Raw genomic sequence first — 19527 nt, 5'->3', positions numbered from 1 at the left:
ATATCATTTCACTTTTTTGTATTTCAGGACCTCCAGGATATGCTGGCTACCCTGGGCCCCAGGTCGGCTACCCACCCCCACCAGCCGGCCATCCAGGTCCTGGGCCAGCTGGCTTTCCTGTCCCAAATCAGCCAGTGTATAATCAGCCAGGTGGAGCTGCAGGGGTACCATGGATGCCAGCACCACCGACTCCATTAAACTGCCCACCTGGATTAGAATATTTAAGTCAGGTAATTTGAAGGACACAACATACTCATAAAAAAACAGAACTATGCTTCCAGCTTGATTAACCAGATTAACAAATGAATAATTCACCAAAGTCTGAAATGGCAAAACTACATTTTCTGCTAACAGTTTACTCTAATTCTTTTAGGTCAAGTTCAATTTTAAAGCAAAATACAAATGCCTTAGAAAATAGTATTTTCTGTGATCTTAAATACAATCTGTGATAATAGCCAATAGCAAACATTTAGTTAGTACTGTTTTCCTGTTTTTGTCGTATACATTATCCGTGTATTAACTCATTTAATCCTTACAGAAAATCTGTGATATATAATGCTACAGTTAGTTCCATTTTTCAAAAGAGGAAACTGAGGTCCAGAGAATTTATATCGCTCACTCTGGGGTGAGAACCTAAAGAGTTGAGAATGGTTTTTCAATCCAGAAACTTTGGTACTGGGCATGGTGCTCTTTAATCTCAATATTGAATAATTGCCTTATAATTTGAAATAAAATTTAAATAAAGTTTATTGTTGAGTTTCAATAAGTGGCAACAAACAAGGGGTTAATATTTTATGTGCAATGTGACTCACCTTTTTATTGTAACTAATAAAACTACATTTTTATGATGATGCTTTTGTTTTTTGGAAGATCCAATTTTATAAATGCCATTAATAAAGGAGTAAAAAGTCCTGGATTTTGTTTCACTAAATTATAATTAGTTTCAGCAATAAGAGGTTTAATATTTATGTGGTGTTAGAAATCAAGTAGGTCAAATAGAAACAAGAAACTCTGTGTGTTCGGTCTATACACATATAAACAAATATTCTTGTGATATTCAACCAGTTTTCATTTCATGAATCATTTCTTTCTTGCACTGTGTTTAGTAATTTAATTTCCCACAATGCACTTAAGTGGCACAATATAGGAATTTTTGGTCATTATTATATTATGCAAGAAATATATAGAAATAGGTATTTTAAAAATCAGGGTCTCATAAAATACATAAAGGATGTTATCACATATGACAAAGGTTGATATTAAGTATGCTTAATACAAATTTGAAACATGTAGAAAACCTCTTTGATGGCTAAAAAAGTTATCAATATTTCTTGAGCCTCTTCCAGAAGGAAGATTGTTATCTACTTTTAAAATTATTTGACACATAATACTTGTACATATTTATGGAGTACGGTGTAGCACTTTAATGCACATATACTATAGTAATGATAAAATAAGGGTAATTAGCCTATTTATCACTTTCAACATTTTATCATTTCTTAGTGTTGAGAACATTCCAAATCCTCTCTTATAGCTATTTGAAAATATACAATAAATTATTGCTAATTATAGGCAGCCTACATAGCTATAGAACACTAGAATTTATTCCTCCTATCTAGCCATAATTTTGTATTCATTAATCAACTTCTCTTTATACCTCTCCTCCCTACCCTTCACAGTTTCTAGTAACCACTGTTCTACTCTCTACTTCTATGAGATCAATTTTTTTAAGCTTCAGGTATGAGTGAGAACATTCAGTATTTTTTTTTCTGTACCTGGCTTATTTTACTTAACGTAATGGCACTCAGGCTCACCATGTTGCTGCCAATGACAGGATTTCATTCATTTTTATGGCTGACTTTTATTCCATTGTGTGTATTAAGAATGAATTTTTCAGCTGGTCACGCCTGTAATCTCAGCACTTTGGGAAGTTGAGGTGGATGGATCACGAGGTCAGGTATATGAGACCAGCCTGCCAACACAGTGAAACCCCATCTCTAACAAAATTAGAAAAAAGTGGCAGGCGCCTGTAATCCCAGCTACTCGGGAGGCTGAAGCAGAGAATCACTTGAACCTGGGAGGCGGAGGTTGCAGTGAGTCGAGATTGTGCCACTTCACTCCAGCCTGGGCGACAGAGTGAGACTCCCTATCAAAAAAAAAAAAAAAAGAATTTTTCTTTATTCATTTATCTGTTGATGAACACTTAGGTTGATTCTACATGTTGACTACTAGTGCTGCAATAAGCATGACAGTGCAGATACCTTTTTGACATATAGATTTCCTTTCCTTTGAAATTTTTGTTTTGAAAATTTTGGAAAAATTTGAAAAAATACTGTTTTGAAAAAAACAGTAGTGGGATTGCTGAATAATTTTAGTTTTTGAGGAAGCACTACATAATGGCTGTCTTAATTTACTTTCTCACCAAATTTCCCCTGCTCCACATTTTCACCATTATTTGTTAGTTTTTGTCTTTTTGATAATAGCCATTCTTAATTGGGCAAAACTAGTATTTCATTGTGGTTTGGATTTGCATTTCCCTGGTGATTAGTGATGTTGAGCATTTTTTCATAAAAGTATCGAGCATTTGTATCAACTTTCTAGTTTTTAAAGTTACTCCAGTGTAAATCAATTTTATTTGATCTAAATTTTCACACATTAATTGTGAACACAATAAATATTTTATTAATTAAAAATATTAACTTCAGTTTTACACTAAAAAGTAATATAAGCTATTAAATATTGATAATTGATTATATGTACTTTAAAAATATAAATACATAAATTTTAATTTGGTTGGCTTAAAAAAAACTTCATTTGACATATACTTACCACATTTTTTTCCTGTATTAGATAGATCAGATACTGATTCATCAACAAATTGAACTTCTGGAAGGTAGGTGTTCATTGTATTAATCTTATTTCTAAAAAGAATAGAAGTTTATGCAGATAAAGAAACATCAAATTCCACAAATATAACACTCTCACTTATATGGGACAGTTAAACTGGTTATTTACTATAAAAAAATAATAAACATCAGCAATTCATTTCTAAAATTTAGGAATCGAAAGGTAAAATTCCATTATGCTGGGCACTTTCCTCGGGATATTGACACTAACTTAGAAGGAAAATAGTCAAAACCTTTATTTTGCTCCTCTCTTCATACATCACTTTTTATCTGGCTTCTACTACTTAAACTGTTTTCTCTGTAATTGTGATCAACTTCAGAATGGCATGGAGTCATATTCCAAAGTAAGTTATCTTTTTTGTTTGGATGAGAAAGTTTTGGAAAATTATCATTTGTTCCCACAGTTTCTCTTGGGAGTTAAGATGAACCCTAGAAAACCTTTGTATACCAGGTTGGATGCAGGGCACTGCAGCATTGGGGGATGCTGACCAACTAGCCTGCAGGCTTGGCTTCATAGAAGAGCACTCCTGGTGCTCTGCTGAATGGCCTCACATTTCCTTGGTACAGGACTCCTTAGGTGCAAGAACAAACTTAGGAAGCCAATTAATGTTTTACAATGGCTGCCAGGAGAAGACGTCCCCAGGTAGATTTATGAACCATAGTGTTTTCCTTCTAGATATAAAAGGTTTAATAAAAACTCTACCAGTTTTTAGGAATATGTCTGTTAAATTCATTTTCACCTGTCTCCAAGTTTCTTTCCACTGGTAAAAATTAGAACATGAATTGTACAAGCAGAATAATGGATTTGGCTAAAATATACAATTGTCATCTATTATATTTAAGTTATTTATAATGCACATTATTAGATAATTATAATTTATCTGATTTTTTTATCTAAACAAAACTCTCTCTGGAAGAGAGCTTTGTATTCTGAATTTTTAAATGTTTTATGGTATATATTATTAAGGCTATAAAATCCAAACAGATGTATAACCAAACATTACACAGCCCAGTATTTATCTTTTGTTGTAGATTTATAGGCTTTATAAATATTTGTTAACTATGTGTTAATTATGATATATAAAGTTCCAAATCTACTAGTTTCTAATTTTGCTTTTTTCCAAAAAGAAATGTCTCTAGTTTTTTGTTTCTTTTTCTCCAAAACTGAAAGTCTATGTTAATTTTTCATATTATGAGTGACATAAAAAGATGAAAATTACTCAGATTTTTAGCATCTGAGCATAAAATAGGCATTTACTTTTTTCTCAGTTCAAAACACAGAAGATAATAAAGACATAATCAGAATTTGTTTATCTGTTTACATATTTAAGTAAATGAAAAAAGTTTAAAGGTTATGTAAGCCAATGTTGTTTTACAAATAAGCTGGAGATTTTTGAGATTAAGCTACTTAATGAAACAATTAATTAGATAATAAATGCCGTCTCAAAATCAGTTTGATTTTTTTCTCACCAAACATTTGACTATTTCAGATGTTGAAATCAGGGGTGGTTCTTATCAGTGCAGATTACAGGGCCTGTCTGTGTCCCACCAAGGGCACCTAAAGGAGTTCATGGCAATAAGACTTGTGAAGGCCATCTTTATCCCACTAAAAGTCTTTCCACTTAGGCATTATAGAGCGACTTTGCCTCCATATATTTCTTTTAATCACTCACCATTTTATTCAGGCTTCTGACATCCATGACCCCAGTTACTGAGGGCTATGTACAAGTGGGACAGTTATTGCTGCTTTCTGACTTTCAATAGGGAGAGGTTTCCAATGTATGGTTTAATATAGAAAGCCCTTGATAAAAAAGCATGTGGGTGTCAGCATTCTGAGTCATCTGTTTCCCTTATGAAAAGATTAGCCCATCTAAGTGCTGAGTTCACGTAGGATGCCCATGGTCTAGATATTCTGTGAGTGGAAGTCTTGGTTGCCAAACACCCTTTGTCCAATACCCACCTCCTACTTCTGAACAACTACTGCTAAGCTGAATAAAAATGCCCTGGGTCCAGTGTGACATTCTAATTCACTTTCCATTTTCACTCCATCAGTTTTTATGCATGTGTGTTGCCTTCTTTCAAAAACATTGCAAAAAAAAATAAGACATAAGTATGGTTTACAAGACGGTCTCAAGCCAATTGACTTAATATAAAATTTCACAGTGCATAAACAGCAATCCTCTTATATTCGCCTCCACATTACACAAAAACTACCCTGCATTAGTGGACATTTTATCTATACACCGAGCACCAGTGTGACTACCCGCAGCATTTTCCCAACCCTCAGCAGCAAAGTCTCTCTTCGTTTGTAGAATTAGGAAGATATAACTTGTTTTTAGTGTCTCACATAAGGGCCTAATTTCTCTCTATATTAATAATCTCTCCTTCTCTTGTTCTTTTGCCATTTTTCTCTGCCTGGATCACCTCTAAACATCATTTCTTCTCCTTCTCCTTATGCCACTTGGAGTATCATCTAAAACTGGTATAGCTAGATGTTATAACACCTTAGGATAAATTCAATATCTTTAACATAGAGGTGATTATGACTTTGTCTTTTATGTTTTTAGTTTTAACAGGTTTTGAAACTAATAACAAATATGAAATTAAGAACAGCTTTGGACAGAGGGTTTACTTTGCAGTGGAAGATACTGACTGCTGTACCCGAAATTGCTGTGGGCCATCTAGGCCTTTTACCTTGAGGATTATTGATAATATGGGTCAAGAAGTCATGACTCTGGAGAGACCACTAAGATGTAGCAGCTGTTGTTGTCCCTGCTGCCTTCAGGAGGTCTGTGAGCAATTACCAGGGCACTTTGTAAAATAATTCAGCAAGAATTTCTATCGTTTCATTGAACCTAGGCATTATGATTATTATTACATTTACATATATTATTTTGTCTTTGTAGATAGAAATCCAGGCTCCTCCTGGTGTACCAGTAGGTTATGTTATTCAGACCTGGCACCCATGTCTACCAAAGTTTACAATTCAAAATGAGAAAAGAGACGATGTACTAAAAATAAGTGGTCCATGTGTTGTGTGCAGCTGTTGTGGAGATGTTGATTTTGAGGTAAGAGATGTCATAATGTTTATAGGATTTGTTTTCCTAATATGAGAAGAATGTAATTTTGCAGGATGTTATAAATGCATTAAATAAGTATTGTGTGCCAATGTCTCAATAGCAAGGGAATGTTCTAATATAGTTAATTTTGGTTAGCACGGTAGTTATCACTCTAATTAAAGGTCAGTGTTGGTCGTAATAAATGGAAAAAGAAGCAGACCTGTGTAGTCAAATAAAAATAAGCAAATCATCTATCAGTTAAACATGGTGGTTTCTGTGTGATGACATTGTATATTATCTGTTTTAAACAAAACGTTAACCTTGTCATCTAAGTCTGATTGCCAAAGCATATGGATTCTTCTTTAATCTGAAATATTAGCTGCCAGTGCTCAAGGCCATGTTCAGAAGATCTGACATCTAAATTCCTACAATAAGTCCAATTATGCAAAGATAGTTTTGAGAAAATTAGTATAATATGCACTACCCAATTATGCTTCTCTGTGGTCTCTTCTTTTCCCTATATTAAATTAGGTTACCAGAAGCTGCAACATATTAATATTTGTATATTTACTGTAATACACTGTAGAATTTCATTAGAGTATTTATTCCACAACAGATGGTCTAAACTTATAATCTAATTTTTTCATTGCAAATGTTTAAAAATCAGAAGGTTTTATAACTTAATTTTGATTTCTTGTTTCTCTTGGAAAATTGGAAAATTGGGTTAACTGTGCCTACCTTTCCACAGAAAGGACAAAAATCTACTAAAGATGTGTAAGGCTGCCCCTTGTAATAATGACACAGGAACTCTACCACTATCTCCCCACTTACTGAGGTTTTTCAGCCAGTATCATTCATTTACATGATCTGCCTGCCTTCTTTAATCATACGGTATTTGATTCCTTCATCAGACCTTAGCTATATAAAGATAAATCCTTTCCCTCATTAACTTCATAGTCTAATAACAGAGATTCAAAATTTTAAGAAAACACATGTGATTTAGAAACTTTAAAAAGGCTCTTATAAAAGGATTTGTGTATAGAGAGTATATGTATATGTATGCATAATATGCATGTATAAAAATTTTATATAGGGGTATATATAATAGAAGTTCTTCATGTAGGGGATGGAATCTCTATCCTACATCCAGAGAAGTGAAAAGTAATTGCTCACTCAAGGAACAATATTAAAAGAAGTTTAGCTATCATATATTTTATTTTTAGTAAATAAATGAAAACACTGGAAAAGCATTGTGTAATTCTTATATTTGATGTTAAAGAATTTATGTTTCATCTAGCAACCTTTCTTGATGGATACCTTAAAGCATCCATTCCATATAATAAATTAACTTTTATTCCATTTATCTAGAATGATGATACCAAGGTACTCTTATGAAAAGAATTGAGAAATATCACTTGAAGAATTTTCCATATGGTTGACAGTGGAAATTCTGACACCTCAAAGCAGAAATTATTAGTATGAGGGATCACTAAGGAGCATGAAATCCACCAGGGCATCACTGGGCATGGAAACTTGAAGTAATAAAAGAGATAAAAGCCTGTTCCACAGCCAGGGCAGGAGTCATTCTAAAAAAAGGGACTTTTTTTAGAATGAGACATTTCATAGGTGTACTATATGGAACTAATTCATGAATCTGATGTCAAGTGAGGATGAAAAAAATTTTGGAGATGAATTTGATGTGTTATTATTCTGATATTACCAATGGCCAAGTTAAGAATCTTGAAGGAAAAACACTTGATTTATGTCCTCTTGACCATTATGATAGTCTGCTTTTTAAAAAGTAAGGCATCCTTTGAACAGACATTTTACTAAAGAAATTGTAAATATGATGATATAGTTTGGCTGTGTCCCCACCCAAATCTCATCTTGTAGTTCCCTTCCATGACCTGGTGGGAGGGAGTTTAATCATGGAGGCGGTTACTATCATGCTCTTCTTGTGATAGTGAGTGAGTTCTCACTAGGTCTGATGGTTTTATAAAGGGCTTTTCCCTCGTTTGCTCGGCACTTCTTCTTGCCTGTTGCCATGTAAGACATGTCTTGCTTCCCCTTCGCCTTCTGCCATGACTGTGAGGCCTCTCAGACATGTGGAACTTTGAGTCAATTAAACCTCTTTCCTTTAAAAATTACCCAGTCTCAAGTGTGCCTTTATTGGCACAGTGAGAACAGACTAATACATATGACATATGAGTATTTTAAAACATGCACAGTATTATTCGTCATTAGAAAAATGCAAGTTCAAACTACAATGTAATGCCATTACAAAGTTGTCAGAATGGCAAAACAAAACAATTTTAAAAAAAAGTAAGGTATCAAATACTAATACACATCTAGGTCAGGGGTCAGTAAAATATAATCAATGGGCTCTAGTGGATCATATAAAATATATATGGGAAGTTAATGACTTGCATTAAGGTTATATTGTATTTTAGTTACATAGAGGAAAGGAATGGAGAGTTTGCAGTAAACAGATAGGAATTATCTGAGGTTATCTCAATGGTGAGTAAGAGACAGCCTAGTAGATCTTCTATCCAATATGAATGATAAAAGAGTCTGTCTCTTTCAAGGCAAACTCTTTGTAGGGGAAAAAATATGGCCACATGAAACTAACATGCCAAGTCTGTCCTGTCTATGAGCTTGAAATCTGAAATCCTACCACTGTTGTGTTTCAGGAATCTCAAAATACAGAAACTGATCCTGAGTGGTGATATATATTTTATGTGGTCCCACAGATTGTTTTATGCTACCCTCTCAACTAGATTTTCACTAGTATTCTGTAAATAAGTTTTTAAAAAGCAGACTACCATAATGGTCAAGAGTACAGACTCTGGAGAGAGATCCAAGATGGCTGATGATTAGCAGCTCGGGCACGTACCTCCCAGTGAAAGCGCAAAGAACGAGAGGACGCCACACTTTCAGACGAATATTAGTTGCTCACGGACCAGGAGATTCCCAGTGGAGGAGCTCCACGGGTCGCCAGGGCGACTCTTGTGGCTGGCGTGGCGGTTTTGCTGGTGCCTTAGCACGCCAGTTCTTGGTGCAGAGTCTGGAGATTCCCGGGCAGAAAAGCACCATCAATCTTAACACCGCTGTTTCGGCCGGCTCAGTGGATTGCTCAGATTTCGGCGCAGGGAATCAACAAGTTGGACGTCAGAGACCCAGTTAGAAAGTCGGTAATTATAAAGACGACAGACGGACAAATATATAATGAAGGGAAGAAACCAGCGTAAAAAGGTAGAGAATACTCAAAATCAGAATGCCTCTCCCTCTACAGGGGATTGCAATTCCTCATCAGTAACGGAACAAGGCTTAATAGATTACACGTGTGTTCCAATAACAGAAACAGGTTTCAAAACGTGGGTGATAAGAAACTTCTGTGAATTAAAAGAACTTGTTCTAACCCAATGCAAAGAAACTAAGAACCTTGAAAAAAGGTTTGACGAAATGTTAACGAGAATGGACAATTTAGAGAAGAATATAAGTGAATTGATGGAGCTGAAAAACACAACAGGAGAACTTCGTGAAGCATGCACAAGTTTAAACAGTCGTATTGATCAAGCAGAAGGAAGGATATCAGAAGTCGAGGACCAGCTCAGTGAAATGAAACGAGAAGACAAGAATGCAGAAAAAAGGATGAAAAGGAATGAGCAAGGTCTCCAGGAAATATGGGACTATGTGAAAAGACCTAATTTACGTTTGATAGGTGTGCCTGAATGTGATGAAGAGAATGAATCCAAGTTGGAAAATACTCTTCAGGATATCATTCAGGAGAATTTTCCCAACCTGGCAAGGCAGGGTAATATTCAACTCCAGCTAATACAGAGAACACCACAAAGATATTCTTCAAGAAGACCAACCCCAAGGCACATAATCGCCAGATTTATTAGGGTTGAAATGAAGGAGAAAATACTAAGGGCAGCCAGAGAGAAAGGTCAGGTTACCCATAAAGGGAAACCTATCAGACTTACAGCAGATCTCTCAGCAGAAACCCTACAAGCCAGAAAAGAGTGGGGACCAATATTTAACATCCTTAAAGAAAAGAACTTTCAACCCAGAATTTCCTATCCAGCCAAACTAAGCTTTATGAGCGAAGGAAAAATTAAATCTTTTGCGAACAAACAAGTACTTAGAGAGTTCACCACCACCAGGCCTGCTTTACAAGAGCTTCTGAAAGAAGCACTATACATATAAAGGAACAACCAATATCAGCCTTTCCAAAAATATATCAAAAAGCAAAGAACTTTAACACAATAAAAAATTTACATCAGCTAATGGGCAAAACAGCCAGCTAGCATCAAACACCGGTATTAAACATATATATTTTAATTGGATAAAAAGCCAAAACCCATCGGTATGCTGCATCCGGGCCCATCTCACATGCAACAATACACAAAGACTCAGAGAGAAGGAGGAAGATTTACCAATCAAACAGAGAGTAAAAATAAACTAATAAACAAAAAGCAGGAGATGCAATTCTCGCCTCTGATAAAGTAGACTTTAAAGCAACAAAGATCAAAAGAGGCCAGGAATGACATTACATAATGGCAAAAGGATCAATGCAACAAGAAGAGCTAACGATTCTATAGATCAACGAGATAGAAAATTAACAAGGATATTCAGAACTTGAACTCAGACCCGGAACAAGAAAACTTAATAAACATTTATAGAACTCTCCACTTCAAATACACAAAACATACATTACCACCTCACACCTATTCCAAAGGTGACTATATAATTGGAAGTAAATCCCTCCTCAGTAATCGCATAGCATTTTATAGGTTTAAATTAAATATTGGTTGGCTGTTTGTTTGTTATCTTCTTCCCTTATTCCTTCCTGACTACATCATTAAGTATAACTATCAGTATAAAAGAGGTTTTCAATACCCATTACTAAATTGCATTCTAGCCTGGGCAGGAAAGCAATACTCCCATTCTCTCTCCCTCTTTCTTTTCCTTCTCCCTCCTCCCCATTCTCTCTCTCTCTTTCTCTTCCTTTTTCCTCCTTCCTATTCTCTCTCTCTCTTTCTCTTTAAAAAAAAAAAAAAAAAATGTGGGAGGAAGATACAAGTTATAATTATTACAAAGAAACCCAGTCCATCTGGTTTTAATGTAACGGTTGTAAGCTTTCAGTCTGTACCTATGATTTTAACTAGAAAAAGAGAAAATTGGAAAGCAAACTGGAAAACCACCAACATTTAGTAAAAACTTAAAATCAGGACAGCAAATTTTCAAAGGCTGTGCGAACAATCTACCTTTCTGGTTATCTTTTCTTCATGTCTTTAAGCCAACTAATTACTTAAAAAAAAAAAAAAAAAAAGAGTACAGACTCTGGAGCCAGATGCCCAGGTTTGAAACCCATCCTCAAAATAGTTATCTGTGTGACCTTAAACAAATACTTTCACTTATCTTTGCTTTAGCTTTTTTTACAGGAAAATTGGGTGCAGCAACAGTAAATAAATAAATCATTAGTAAGTAAATAAAATAGCTTACCAACAACAATATTATCATAGTACATTTTTAATATTATATTCCTTTGATACATACCTAGGTCCTATATGCTATTGTTATATTTCAGTCTTTTGCATTTATACTTGCATGTGAGATGAATCTATGATTTTCTTTTTAGAATGCTTTTACCAATTAGTATTACGTTAATGGATTTAAAAGTTTAACATTTATATAATACCAATTTCTTATATCCAAATGTTGAAATTTTATTATAGTGATTTTCTATTTTAAAATGTCTACAATTTAGCTAAAAATTATCTAGTCCTGACGGTTTATTGGTTGAAGATCATTATTTGCATTTCTGATCCTTGCTATAAAAAATGTATTCTCTACTTCTTTAAATTTCTTGCCATAATAATAAAAAAGGGCAAATGTTAATATCTTTATCTGTGTATTCTTGGATTTATGGTTGCTGGTAAGTTGTCAGCTGCGTTTTTCATTTTTAAAAAATTTCAGAATTAAAAAATAACACATAAGAGTTGTCATCACTAGCTCCAAATGCTTTGATGACAGCTATTAGTAGAAAAATATTAACATGTAAAAGAAAGAATTTATATTAGTTAATTTTGCCAAAGTAGTGAAATACTACTACTAATGAAATATTTACACATAATCCCTAAAACTCAGCAGCTTGCAACAAGCATTTATGCTCATGCTTATGGGTGTACAGGTCAACTGTGTTTCAGTGGATGTATTTAACCTCAGTTTGCTCCAGCTGTGTTTGTTCTACGGCTGTAGCAGCAGCAGCTACCTGAGTCATGCTTTTCTAGTGGCTTATCACTGGAGATCATAAGCCAGGCCAAATCACTTAGCCAAGTTTAAGGATACTACTCATTTCATATCTGCTAACACTCATTGGTCAAACAAGTAACATGGCCAAGGCTAATTATGAAGGAACAGGAAGTATACTGGGCCTACAGAAGGAGAAGGAATGAAATGAATATTTGATGAACAGTAATTTGTGCTATCAGTTTCATATTAGATGTTTATTTCACGTATTTAACAAACTATCCACTTGTACTCAAATAAAATGAGTCAAGTGTTTTTAGATTCCCCACATTTATTGAGCTGGTCACATTCAGCCTGAGGCAAGTGCTTCAAAGAGTGTTGCTGACACTTGTAGTGCCTTGTGCACATTTTAAAAGGATACTCCTCCTCTGTTAATATAACTATATGTGTACATAGTTTAGTGAATTTCAGCTACGTTCAGTGCCCATCTGCCCTCCTAGAGGAGTTGCTTTAGTCTGAGCACAGTCCATTCAACTCTATATGATGGCCCTGGGCTTTTGTCAGGCAGAATTGTAAAATTAGAAAATTTCTACTTTGGAGCTCATTTGTTCATACACTCTTCGTCTTTTATTACTCACACCCTGCTATTTATCCACTCTTACCTCAACCCTTGACATGGTGCATTTCATCAAGTTACTTATTAGGTATTTGCCTTCACTCAAAACTGCTAATCTTTTCTAGGCTCTTAGCATTTCATGTTTGGCAACTCACAGTGGGTGGTAATAAGCCTTTTCATCATATTTAATCTTTCAGTCTATGTAAACTATGCTTCTCCTAAAGCAGAAATCTAATGGGAGTTTTGTTCATTACCTTCCTGATGGCTTCCAGAATTGTCATCAAAGAAACATTTCATATTTATATCCTTTTGTGCTTAAATTTTCTTTGGGGTCAATTCAAATAATTTTTTAATGTCTATATTAATAGAAAATGTTAAATATTTCAGAAAAACTACTTTCATATAATTTTTCTATACAATGAAATCTTTTTTTTTCATGTATCTATAATAGATAAAGGAGCCTCTAGTTATCTAATGAGGGTTACATGTTCATGGTTACATATGGCCCATAATTTTAATGCCATATTTGTTTCATCTTCAAATTTGAAAGTACTTTTGCTATAAGTTTTCTAAAAATATTTAATAATTCTTTTCAATTTAGATTAAATCTCTTGATGAACAAACTGTAGTTGGCAAAATTTCCAAGCACTGGACTGGAATTTTGAGAGAGGCATTTACAGACGCTGATAACTTTGGGATCCAATTCCCTTTAGACCTTGATGTTAAAATGAAAGCTGTAATGATTGGTGCCTGTTTCCTCATTGTAAGTCTGTTCTTATTAATCTTGATTATAGATGGTTTCTCTAGGTTCATTCTGAAGTGATTCAGTAAAGTGTATATTTCAAAATGACATTTTAAAATCTGTAGATTTTAAACCAGGATTCCCATTTAATCCTAGCTCTGAAATTCTATTTGATCCTAACCCTCTGGAGTCACAGGTGACTAGTTTCTATCTGAAGAGTCTATGGATTTTCACATGGCAAGTGAGGGACTAAGGAGATGTACTAAGGAGATATTTTAGTTTCTCCTTAAATCAGGCATCACCTAGATGCTTTGAGGAAGAGTTGAAAGTAGGTGTATGTGGAAAAAATTTAGTGAAACAAGAAAACTTTACCATGACTCATAATAATTAAATTAAACCATCTAATATAGGAGTATGAACTACAATAAGAGTATACATTCACTCAACTGTGTAAACCTAACTGCCAAATTACAGGAAATGATTGTATATACCAGTGATTCTGAAATTGTCTTCACATTAGAATCACCTAGGGACCTTTAAAAACTCCAAGTACTAGTCCATACCTCAGTTCAACTGAATCAGAAACTTCAAAGTTTGTATAGTGTTCCAGGTGATTCCAATATGCCCAAAGATGAGAATTATGGGGATAGAGAACATTTAGAGAGTAACATTTAGAGAAAAAGACCAGAAGATTAATTAAATTCTTACAAGTATCAATAAATAAATAGAATTATAGAATTTAACTATTATTAAAATGGAAAGCTAAAGGTGGAAATTATATAATTATAGAGCTTTTCTATATTTACTTATTACAGTTAATTTTTTAACAGATATGTTACTGTGTTTCACTAGATCCCTTAGCATTTCTGCATCTGATAATTGATCTCCGTTTTGTTGCTGAAAATTCATTTGTGTATTTTTGTTTTTATCTAGGACTTCATGTTTTTTGAAAGCAGTGGCAACCAGGAACAAAGATCGGGAGTGTGGTAGTGGATTAGTGAAAGTCTCCTCAGAAAATCTGAAGTCTGTATATTGATTGGGACTATCTAAACTCATACCTATATAAATTAAGCTGTAATGTCTGTAGCTCTGGTTGTATACTTTTGCTTTGCAAATTATAGAGTTTATCTTCTGTATAACTGATTTATAAAGGTTTTTATGCATTTTTTTAATACTCACTGTGAATTTGAGAAAAAGGACATAGGAGTTTTTACAATTGTTAATGAAACTTCCTATGAAAAACCGCTTTGAATCGTGATCTCTGATTGTTTTGCTACCAAATATTAATGCCTTATTAATTTTAATATAAATTATATTTTATTCTATTAATCTAGTTACAATTTATTTCATGCCTAACCGATAGTTATTTTACAAATGCCATATATTCAAAAAATTTCAAAGATAATTTATTATGATGTTCAAATAATATTCATTATGCATATTACCTTTAAAAAGTTAAATGTATTTATTTTTTTAATCTTCGGGAGGTCGTGCTACACTTAACTTCTCCTGGAAGCTAATCTGTACCATAAATAATATGGTATTCATATTCACAAGATATTACCAATTTTTAAATTATTGTCATTAAAGAACCACATGATTCTCTCCCAAAGAAAGACATGTTTTAAACACTCCTTCACTGTAAAACTCTGGTATTATTATAACTTTTGAACGTTAATATTTAAACATGGAATGTTTAGCTCTTATATTCTATCCTTCCTAAAAAATGGTAATTGAAATTATTCAGATGTTAAATATAACATATATGTATTCACAGAGTATAAACCTAAATAATGACCTATTAAATTATTTATACCAATAATCAAATATTTGGAAAAAAAAACTTGGTTTTTTTGTATATTTGATTTTTGTTTTTAATCACAATGTGCTCAGATGGTATTTTGAATACTCATTCAGTTAAATGATGCTACATATTTGAAGCAGGATAATTTCCCTGACCCCATCACGGGACTCAAGACAGAGGTGCCTTGTTTACTCAGCCTACCACTCTCTACTACTCATGGGAGGGAGTGCACAAGCACTGGAACAGACTGGCCACTTCTGCACTGGTGGGTGCAAACTCCGTGCAGGCCCTGCGGTAGCATCCTGGTGGGGATGCCTGTAACTCCTGAAGCCCCAGAAGGCATGTTACAGTGCTCTTTTAGCTCTGCTGTCTGGGGACAGCTTAAGTGTTCAGAACTCAGTGGGCAAAGGGCAAGTGTGGAAGCCTTTCATATCTGTACTTACGGTTCCAAGCTCTTGTCCGGCATCCAGGAAAAAATGTGATCGCACAAATTAATTGAAGGATGGTAAATGCGGGGAATTTTATTGCTGATGAAAGTGGCTCTCAGTGGGAAAAGAAGCTAAAAAGGGGACAGAGGAGTAGGTAGTCTTCCCCTGAAGTCTGGCCACATCTGGCTGGATTCTTCTCTGAAGTTACACTGTCAAGCTGTTCCTCTGAAGTCAAGCAGCTTCTCTCTGATGTCCAGCCATAGTCTCCACTCCTTTCTGACCGAGTCTGGGGTCTTTATAAGTACAGGATTGGGGGCAGAGCAGGCCGTGGGTAGTTTAGGAAAAGGCAACATTCAAGCAGGAAAACAGGGATATAAATTCTCACTTTGGGTCAGGGTTTCAGGCTTTTCAGCTTGAGGATAGGGTTTTCACTGGGGACTCCCCCTTTTCTGCCTAGAATTTCTCTGCCTCCTGTCCCCATCATATTTAACTGCCTTTTCCTTTCAAATCTCTTTTAAAACTGAACAAAGATACATGACACTTTGTAGTAAAATCTGTACCAGTGTTGGCAACTAGGATTTCCACTTGTCAGAAACTTATGAGAATTTAGTAATCTCTTTCGTAATGAAGAGTGAATTGAAAGATGACATGAATAACCCACAATATTCCTCATGCAGCAGAAAAGTGTGCTTAAGAAATCAGGGCATGTGGGAGAGTCTCTCTTTCATATTCAGCATTATTTTTGTAACAGCAGCTCTCCTCATGGTGTTAGTGCCCTAGACCTCAGAAGTTCCAAATGGCAAGTGGTAAGAACATTAATATGCAGGAGATCTTCAGGAAAAGCCAAGTCTACATAATCTCCCACAAGTCTAAACAATTCACCAGATGCCAAATTCCAATGATGAAGTGTACCCATGGCACTCACTTCTAGCATGTGCTTGGTACAGATAGCATGCCAAGAAAAGTGGAGGTACTTGTATAGCTGAATCCCAGTGGCCTTGTTATGCCCGTTACAGAAGGGGGTGGGGGGTGCAATTGCCAAACCGGCCACATGTGCCAAAACTAACCCAAAATAAGGCTTAGAGTACTGACATTATCCCTGTGACAGCTACATCTTACTTTCATTATTTGTCTCTCTCTCTCTGAACAGGATTCTAGATCTTTGACTAAGCAAAATGAAACTAAACTGATCCAAACATTTCTTTCTGTCATCAAATCTGCAAAGAAGATCTGAGCAAAAACCCACATATTTTCTGAAGAACCTATTTTAAGTTAAATACTAGACAGATATTTTCTCCTTAAATAATTGCATAGAGAAAAATAATTACACATGAAAAATTAGATATTTAATTAAGAAAATACCAGGAATTGTTTTTAAAATTTGAGTATGTAATCACAATGAGATTTGAGGAAATATTGCCTATTTTTTTATTTCTATTTCATGAGTTATAACAGTGAATGGAAAGTCACTGTGTGTCCCTGACTAGAGATAATGTTGAGGAGGAAAAGATGCAATGGCTGGGGGATGGGGCTGAATGTTTGGTCTTGGGAAGGAAGTTCTAGGTAGGTGGTCAATGAGGAAAGGGGAGAATAGAGAGGGAGGAGGAAGGCTACATTAAGGGATGTCAGTACCTCTCCTAAGTACCTCTTGGGGGAGGGTTGGGGAGTGAGGGGGAGCTTAAGTGAAAGAAGAGGCAAGGCTGGAAGGGCGGTGGCAGGCACGGGAAAAGCACCAGCCATAGGCGATTAAATTGCCAGAAAGTCAGTGTCTGGGCTCCCGGCATCAAGTTGGCTAGCTACTCTCTGCATAAGTACTAAAGCTTTTTTTTTAAATAATGTATTTTTCTTTTTTTTTAATTATACTTTTAAGTTTTGGGGTACATGTGCAGAACGTGCAGGTTTGTTACATAGGTATACAATGCCTTGGTGGTTTGCTGCATCCATCCCCCATTGTCATTTACATTAGGTATTTCTCCTAATGTTATCCCTCCCCAAACCCCCAACCTTCTGCTATCCCCTCCTCTAATCCCCCTCCTCCACAGGCCCCAGTGTGTGATGTTCCCCTGGAAACCATCATTCTCAGCAAACTGACACAAAAACAGAAAACCAAACACCGCATGTTCTCACTCATAAGTACTAAAGCTTTAATTGCATTTGGGCTCAAAAAGAGCTACTGTAACTTTAGGGTAACTAGAAAAAACTTAGTCGAGAATTCCTGCCATCACTTAAGAATGGAATGATTTAAAATGTCTCTGGGCATAGTGAAGTGCTCCTAGCACTTGAGGTCCCAGAAAAGTGTACAGGGTTTCCCTCTATGTCCTGCCTCGCTCCTTTCCAGTCCCTAACCCAACATACACTGGCTGCCTGAGTTTCCTAGGGCCATGTTCCTGCACCTGGCTTTGTCTCCTTCAAGCTCTGTGTTCCTCCTTGTGCCTTAATTTCCCTCAATTGTCAATAGTATCATTGTCAATTGATTATGTTATCTACCTCATAAGGTCACTGTGAAGATTCAGTGTTCCAGTGCAGGGTCAGTGACCTGAGCAGGTAGAACCAGCCTAAAAAATGAAAAGGGCAGCCAGGTGCCGTGGCTCACGCCTGTAATCCCAGCACTTTGGGAGGCAGAGGTGGGCGGATCACCTGAGGTCAGGAGTTCAAGACCAGCCTGACTATCATGGAGAAACCCCCATCTCCACTAAAAATACAAAAAAATTAGCCAGGCGTGGTGGTGCACGCCTGTAATCCCAGCTACTCAGGAGGCTGAGGCAGGAGAATTACTTGAACCCAGGAGTCAGAGGTTGCTGTGAGCTGAGATCACGCCATTGCACTCCAACCTGGGTAACGAGCAAAACTCTGTCTCAAAAAAAAAAAAAAGAAAAGAAAAGAAAAAAGAAAGGACTATGTGTTTATGTGTTGGTAAAGATCAATGGTTTTCAAAACACAAGGAAGTGTCTCAAAGCCAATGAGGACGATCTGGGCTAAAGTAAATTTCTGTTTTGTGACTTGATTAGCAAATAAAATCCATTTAAACCCTAGGAAAAACTCAAAAAAAAAAAAAAAAGATGTCTATGCAGGATGCCAAGCTAGGGAAAGATGCTCATCTCACAGAAGTATAGATTAAGGGAATATTAAGGCACAGTAAGAAACACAGTCTCTGGCTTCTGCACTTGAGTCTTTCTTTTCTTAGCCTCATAGTTTCAAAATGTGGCAAGCCATTTTAAGAGAGGAACAATAGCCAAGCACAGTGGCTCAAACCTGTAATCCCAGCACTATGGGAGGCCAAGACAGGTGGATCACCTGAGATCAGGAGTTCAAGGCCACCCTGGCCAACATGGTGAAACCCCAACTCTATTAAAAATACAAAAATTAGCTGGGCATGGTGGCAGGCACCTGTTATCCCAGCTACTCCTGAGGCTGTCCTGAGGCTGAGGCAGGAGAATTGCTTGAACCTGGGAGGCAGAGGTTGCAGTGAGCCAAGATGGCACTATTGCACTCCAGCCTGGGCAACAAGAGTGAAACTGCATCTCAAGGAAGAAGAAAAAAGAGAGAGAGAGAAAGAGAGAGAGAAACAATAATCTGGGTCCCTGAAACCAGATGAAACATAACTGACAATACAGAGTTTGAGCTCAGGATTTATAAACTGGGAGGGCCATAGAATGATAAGCAACAAGTGCAGCTGGTCACAGAGCTCTTCATTTAACAACCCCCCCAACACACACA

At 35.9% G+C, this 19527-nt stretch overlaps 1 protein-coding gene and 1 long non-coding RNA gene across 4 annotated transcripts in view; one reads left to right on the top strand and one right to left on the bottom strand.

Annotated features, from left to right (window-relative positions):
• The window catches only part of PLSCR1 (phospholipid scramblase 1), a 31693-nt gene extending 16497 nt beyond the window's left edge, over positions 1 to 15196 (top strand). For both annotated transcript variants that reach the window (XM_012437097.3, XM_012437098.3), the window contains exons 4-9: positions 28 to 230; positions 2851 to 2893; positions 5474 to 5694; positions 5813 to 5974; positions 13438 to 13599; positions 14512 to 15196. In XM_012437097.3, coding sequence (XP_012292520.1) covers positions 28 to 230; positions 2851 to 2893; positions 5474 to 5694; positions 5813 to 5974; positions 13438 to 13599; positions 14512 to 14568 — 848 coding nt within the window. In that variant the 3' untranslated portion in view covers positions 14569 to 15196. The remainder of the gene's footprint in view (positions 1 to 27; positions 231 to 2850; positions 2894 to 5473; positions 5695 to 5812; positions 5975 to 13437; positions 13600 to 14511) is intronic.
• The window catches only part of LOC105706597 (uncharacterized), a 158283-nt gene that overhangs the window by 116031 nt on the left and 22725 nt on the right, over positions 1 to 19527 (bottom strand). For both annotated transcript variants that reach the window (XR_010343469.1, XR_001104859.2), the window contains exon 2: positions 2830 to 2921. This is a non-coding gene — a long non-coding RNA (uncharacterized LOC105706597). The remainder of the gene's footprint in view (positions 1 to 2829; positions 2922 to 19527) is intronic.

Source organism: Aotus nancymaae, unplaced genomic scaffold (genome assembly GCF_030222135.1).
Source record: "Aotus nancymaae isolate 86718 unplaced genomic scaffold, 86718_ANA_hifiasm-v0.15.2.pri h1tg000019l, whole genome shotgun sequence".
Taxonomy (NCBI): Eukaryota; Metazoa; Chordata; class Mammalia; order Primates; family Aotidae; genus Aotus; species Aotus nancymaae.
This window is presented reverse-complemented; position numbering and strand designations above follow the sequence as displayed.